Here is a 7220-nt window from a genome sequence, read left to right as displayed (position 1 = left end):
TGATTTAAGAATAGAAGATGGACGTAAGGAGGGGCAATAGCAGTACAGGATGGACTTCTGGGTGCGTTTGGGGTGAATCTATGTTGGTTAAACTGTAGAGTTTGATATGCTCATGGAATTTGTAGGTTTCAAAGGTCTATATCGCTCTTTTTGGTGACTCAGGGTATGCCCTGAATTGCCTTGTTTGATACTATGTAACGACAGTTGGGACTCCTGGTCCCTAATGTAACTTTCATGGTATCAATGAATAAAAAAAATCATTTTAGGCCCTCACCATGGGTTGTCAGAGTCTGAAACGAGCAGGGCCTAAGTTGCATATGTATTTACCTCGTACTGGGGTAAGTATTCAGCAGGGAGGCGACAAGCATGGATTTACCTAGAACTTACCTCGTAGAATAGTGGTGAGTAGTGTTTGGTTGTCAACCTCCTCCAGTGCTAGGGAGCATCATTACAGAGAGAGAGAGAGAGAGAGAGAGAGATCCAAGTAAAATTACACTTTTTTTGTGGTTTTTGGCTTGAATGTAATAGCGAGGAGACAAGGATGACGCAACAAAGGGTGACACATCAGCAAGCATGCCATGATTAAACCAGGAGACATCCTTGGTAGTCTCCAGGGATTTCAATGCTATATTGGGAACCAAACAAGAGGTTCTGCTGACAGGGCACCCAAATGCTATGGAATCATTTGGAATCATTGGAATAATCAATCCAAGGGCTCGAACTCATGCTTCCCAGATTCCACGCACAAACCAACAAGATCATAGAAAAAATTACCAAGGGTAGAGCAAAAAATGACAGATGGATGCTGAAGTTTTTGATGGAATATCGGATAGATCGGAACCAGTCAGTTTGAGCTACTATACATGGAGGCCCCCCCATAGGTCAGATGCAAAAGGACATGCAAAAGTAGCCCAGAAACAAAGGCATGACCTTTTTAGATCAATCACTTCCCAAAGCCCTATAGAAGATCACCTGTTCATCTGAAAAAAAAAAAATCAAAAACAGAAAGGATGATATATGTGTGAGTCCAGACACCTCTGCACTGTAAATTTGGCAGTGAATTCCTGGGTAAAAATGCAGATAGACTGTAAGAGAGCTACAAACAGAAAATCGGGGGAGGTCAATCGATATACTTGACAATATCCATTAATGATCACATCACACAAATTGAGGATTGTTCAATAGCAAAGATACAAAAAATCACTGTTCTTGTTAGTTGCAAAGAAACATATAATACAACTAGCAAGGCTGAAAGGTTTCAGCCTCTCGAGCTTTTCTTCCCCAAAGGGTGTTGTTTGTTTGTGTGTGTGTGTGTGTGTGTGTGTGTTTCCCTAAGCTCCTATTGTCTCAAGAAGAGTCACTAGAATCTATATCAGAAAGAAGTTACCAACATGTGTGGTCATCCTTCCTCATCATAATCTTCTTCATCTTCATCTAACCGTCTACTGAGCTGCGCAAGTTGAATGGGGTCGATGGCCATCTTGTCCATGTCGGAGAGTGGCCACCCTGGATATTCTTCATGTTTGATCTCAGACTCCACCACGGCTGTGGCTGCAGCTATGGCCGTGGTGTCCCCACTCTCATTTAAATCTACATTAAGATCAAAGTTCCGAACTGCGGAACTTGTACTACTGCTAACTACGTTCTCCTTTGATTCTTTGCCCTCGATGCCCTCATTGAGCCTCTCGAGATTTGGGTTCTGGTTATCATTGTATTGAGGAGAAATATCGGGATCGTCTTCACATTTTAGATGTTGGGTAGTGTCTCTTTCTGTTGCACGACCTCGCCCTCGCCCACGGCCTCTTCCTCGGCCCCTCCCCCGCCCTCTACCACTGCTGGTGTGGCCTGTCTCATGCTGCAAGAACAGCCTTTACTCAGTTATTAAGAACAACTTTAATGGGGAGATATTAAAAAGACTGCTCTAACATATGAAAGAGTGTATGCTGTAACCTATGTCACAAATATTGTTCTCGGGAATTTATTGGCAGTGAGAAATCTCGGGACACATTAAATTTTTTATACTTTTTTTTGGGTTTATATCGGAAAAAACGAAATCATAAAATTATTTAAAAAATATAAATTAAGAAAAAAATAAAATATAAAAAATATCACAAAGATATTGTGAGGTTTTCGATTTTATGCCTCCTTGATTCTTGCTTATTTTTTCTTACTTGTATCTTGGGATTTGTATCCCTTTTTCTTTGTATTTGACATCGGTCTTATATTAATGCAATCAGTTACCATTCAAAAATAAAAAATATCGTAAATATATCATGATATTATGGATAAATGAAAATATCGCTATATTTTTTTAAATTCTCAGAATTCTATCGGGATTTTGTCGTTTTATCAAAATAATGTGATAAAATCACTAAAGCAGATTAGGGGTAGGTTCTCTTGGAAGCATCTAAAGAGAGATGTGCGAAGACACGTGCAATATTTGCCAGCAAGTGAAGCATGAGACCGTGCCCCCAGCTCGATTGCTACACCCGTTGCCAATTCCAAAAGGAAAATGGGATAGCATAGCCATGGATTTCATTACAGGACTACCTAGATATAGCAGAAAGGATTGCATATTCACCGTAGTTGACCACCTCACGAAGTACGCACACTTCCACCCTATGCCTTCCAACTACAGAGCACCACAAGTGGCTGAACTATTTTACCGTGGTGTGTTTCGATTGCATGGCCTACCCGCACTATAGTAAGTGACCGTGACAGTCGCTTCTTGAGTGCATTTTGGCAGTCGTTTGACAAGAACTTCCTTGACTCCTAGCACTAGCTACCATCCTCAAACCGATGGCCAATCCGAGGCAGCGAACAAATGGATAGAGGGCTATATGAGGGTCTATGCACCAGATCATCCGTCCATGTGGTCACGATGGATCTACATAGGTGAATATTGCTATAATACAACTCATCATTTGTCCATTGGTATGACTCCCTTTCAAGCACTCTACGGATATGACCCCCCAGCCTTTGCTGACTTGGTCTTACTAGAATCAAGGTTGCCGGCTGCGAAGGACTCCGTAGCGCACCACCTGAACCTCCCTCAAGGATCTACGACAACACATGCAACAAGCTTAGAACCGGCAAAAGGTTTATGTGGACAAGAAAAGAATCGAGAGATCTTTTGAGATAGGAGACCTTGTGTACTTACGATTGCAGCCCTATAAGCAATCCTCATTGAAGGTGAAGTGTATCCAAAAGCTTCAACCCCGTTTCTATGGGCCTTATCGTATAATTTCCAAGGTCGGTGGCGTTGCATATTGGTTAGACCTTCCGGGGAATTGCCGTATGCATCAAGTGTTCCACGTTTCCTATTTGAAGAAAGCCATAGGGCAGAATATTCAGCCCTCTCAAGTTCTACCCCACTTGATGATGAAGGGAAAATCACCCTTGACCCAGAGGCCATTCTTGACAAACGTCAAAGGAGGTTAAGACGCCGCACAATCACAGAATTCTTAGTCCAATGGAGGAATTTACCGATAGAAGATGCAACGTGGGAGCCAGAGAGCATACTTGATCAACGACCCCATTTGCATTGCTTGTGGGCAACCAATTCGAGAGGGAGAGACTTGTCATGTTCCTTTCTTGGATAGGAAACCAAAGATAAGACTCCTATGTAGGGGCCACTTGGTGGTCCGGTCTTTTTTTTGCCAAGTTTTGGGAGCCGAAGAATGTAGATCAGAGAAATGGGTTCCTTGTAGTAATCTTCACTTGGGTCATTGAAATGATATTGGCACCCATGTGTGGGTGAATTAAAGAGTTTTTGTTACCATGGGCCATGGAGCGACGATCAGGCAAGGGCTCCTATGACCACTCTCATGTAGGTGGCGAAATGATATTGGCACCAACATGAAATTTTGGGTGGGCATCTTCTCATATAGGGGTTGTAATGATATTGACACCCACATGGAATTTCGGATGGACATCGATTGAACTTAAAATAGCTTTGAAGGAAGGGACAATGAATGTTTTTTCTGCCTCTCTTATGAACAGAAACTAGGGTTTCTTTGGCTAGTGCAGCCATCCAAATAGTGGGCTTGGAATGCTGTGAGGATTTCCTTCATCTCCAACTTCCATCTAAGAACCATGATCAGTTTGGGCACTCATTCCATTAATCGTACATGTACATCCAAGTGAGTTGGGGTGCTGTTTTCTACCACATTACCAGTTCAATGTATTTCATTTTGTAAGGCTTTTGATTGCCCTCTCTCAATACTATTTCCAAATTGGAAGGAGGCTCATCATATGATTTTCTTTGTAATACTTAGTAAGTTCATGGTTGGTTGTACATGAAAGTGATGAACTTTATATGAATATTCGTTCAGCTCTGTTTCATCTAGTGTGGTTGTGATGTTAAATTGATGGCAAGCTGTGTTTGGAATGGTGTAAAATTAGAGCAAAGAGGTTACCAAGACCTCTTACAATATGGAACATAATAATATTCAGATCCTCATAAAAACAATATATGAAGAACTTATATTATGAATCATATATCCAAATAACATACTAGTGTTAAAAATAAAAATCCATTCAATCATTTACAAAGGGATTTCAAAGAGCTGTCAATAGTTATAACCTCACATTAACATCTTTAACCACATTCAACCTTTAGAGAATTCAACACAGGTTAACAAGAGATGTTTTTGCAAATGGACAATCACAAACAAAGGTAACCATGTCATGGACTAACTGACCGATTGCAAAACGATTTTATATTATCATCTTCGCATATGACAGTTCATTTATGAAATGAGCATGTAGAAATCACGGAAATACCCAAACTCTTACACTCAGTTCAACTCAGTGTTATCAGATAATCATATGAACAGACACTTAATAATTCAGTATGATTCAAATAAAATATTTGACTTGTGGAAGAAAAGACTACAAGGATTCCTGCTCTTTTTGTTCAGATTTAAATTTTCAAAAATCTAAAGAACAAAAGTAAATAACGAAGCTGAAATCAAACAGACCAAATAGCTCATATCAAGAGAAAGTTCAAGCCAAATTATCTTGAAAGTAAGTTGAGAAACCGATCCCTCTATTAATATTTTCCAAATACATAGTCATAGCTTTTGAATTAAATAAGACGGAATAGTAGTCATATGTGAATTAGGACAATAATATCTTAAAATCCATGAAAAGTATAAGCCGTGGAAAGCCACTACTCTTGTACTTTCTAACAAATTAAGTTCATCCCAAAAGCTTTTACAAAATTCAGTCAACCTTGTAACTTAGATCTATTGTTGCCATACGTATCAACAAATTTGCAAATTCATAAACATCACTAAAATGAAATTTATAATTATTTGAGCTCAAAGGTTAAGACCCGTAACAAACGTTGTTATACAAATTTCACACAATCTCAAAATCACAGGCATTATAGGAAAATTATATCCTAACGCAAGAAAAGTAGATCTCAATATTCCAGCAATCATTTCAGAAACAGAATTTTGTCATGAAATTTCTATTTCTCATAGAGAACAAATTACCTTCGTGCCGGCAACAGGGAAGAGCCTCTGGAATTCTTCAGGTTGCCTCTGGCATTTTATGGTTTTTGAAACAAAGAAATGCGTAGAATGAAAAGGGAAGGAGTAGGGTTGCCTCTGCCATTTTTGGGGTTTTGAAACAAAAAAATGGGTAGAATGAAAAGGGAAGGAGTAGGAGATTTTGTGAATGGAGATTGAGGGGAAAAGGGCAAAATAAATTGTAATTTTCTTTTCTCCTTTTTGGGATTTTCTTTTACAACTGTTTTTATCATTTTGGGATTTTCCTTGAGCTACACAATTGACAAAAAAATTGAACTGAAAAACCTTGGTAAAAAGAAAATTAGGGATAAATGAACCAAAAAAAATGGAATTTTTGTTTATATTCTCTTTCAAAACATGATATATATATATATATATATATATATATATATGGGAAAGGTGTGCGTACTCGGTCGAGTAGATAAGCTTATCTACTCGGTCGGGTTAAAAACAGTGGGGGCCCACAATTTTGGGGTGATCCAAATCATTCATTTGAAAGGCCCTTACCTAGATAAGGTGTCCACTAAAAATCAGCCCCATAGGATCATCCTAACCCATCCAACAGTGGAGGGAAAAATGGGCAGATTTGTGGACAAGCTGTGTTTGTCCATTTTTTCCCATTTTTCCCTCCACTGTTGCATGGGTTAGGATGATCCTATGGGGCTGATTTTTGGTGGACACCCTATCTAGGTAAGGGCCTTTCAAATGAATGGTTTGGATCACCCCAAAAATGTGGGCCCCCACTGTTTTTAACCCTACCGAGTAGATAAGCTTATCTACTCGACCGAGTACGCACATCTTTCCCTATATATATATATATATGTGTGTGTGTGTGTGTGTGTGTGTGTGTGTGTGTGTGTGTGTAAATATTTAGGGATAACTCTTTATTTTCATGATCTTTTTTTATAAACAAGTTTAAATACTTATTTAGGCCTTGCTTCTTTTGGAATTGGAGAATTGATTGATCCCAAAACTGATTATTGGATCAAAATTCTATTCAGTTTTGGATTCAATTTGTAATCTTCAGTGAAAATTTTATACAAGAAAGAGAAAAAAAAACAATCATCAACAATGTGAGAAAAACATGAAGGAATATGGGTTATAGAGAAATTTCTATTCGAAGCAATGTTTTTCTCACTCTTTTATATGTAAAAGCAATGTGAGAAAAACATGAAGGAATATGGGTTATAGAGAAACAAAATTTAAAACATTATATTTAATAACTAAATAATTCAAATGCTGTGGATAAGAGCACTCTTATTTTGTTTCTCTATAACCTATATTCCTTCATGTTTTCTCACATTGCTGATGGTTGTTTTTTTTCTCTTCCTTGTATAAAAATTTCACTGAAGAATACAAATTGAATCCAAAACTAAACAGAATTTTGATCTAATAATCAGTTTTGGGATCAATCAATTCTCTAATTCCAAAAGACGCAAGGCTTAAATAAGTATTTAAACTTGTTTATCAAAAAAAATCATGAAAATAGAGAGTTATCCCTAAATATTTACACACACACACACACACACACACATATATATATATATATATATATATGAGGAAAGTGAAGCTATACCGCCGGTGTAGCTAACTTAGCTACACCGCCGGCTTAAAATACAATGGGCCCACATTGTTTTGGTGATCCAAACCATTCATTTGATTGGCCCTCACATAGATAGGGTG

At 38.3% G+C, this 7220-nt stretch overlaps 1 protein-coding gene across 1 annotated transcript in view; it reads right to left on the bottom strand.

Moving 5' to 3' along the window:
• Nucleotides 1-1110: 1110 nt before the first annotated feature.
• LOC143892804 (uncharacterized) overlaps nucleotides 1111-7220 on the bottom strand; it is a 57765-nt gene continuing 51655 nt past the window's right edge. Inside the window, exon 6 of the mRNA XM_077397713.1 lies at nucleotides 1111-1855. Coding sequence (XP_077253828.1) covers nucleotides 1400-1855 — 456 coding nt within the window. The 3' untranslated portion in view covers nucleotides 1111-1399. The remainder of the gene's footprint in view (nucleotides 1856-7220) is intronic.

Source organism: Tasmannia lanceolata, unplaced genomic scaffold (genome assembly GCF_043159265.1).
Source record: "Tasmannia lanceolata isolate RefF3 unplaced genomic scaffold, GAP_Taslan_0.1 ptg000002l, whole genome shotgun sequence".
Taxonomy (NCBI): domain Eukaryota; kingdom Viridiplantae; phylum Streptophyta; class Magnoliopsida; order Canellales; family Winteraceae; genus Tasmannia; species Tasmannia lanceolata.
The sequence above is the reverse complement of the archived record's forward strand: the minus strand, read 5'-3'. Positions and strand labels throughout refer to the sequence as shown.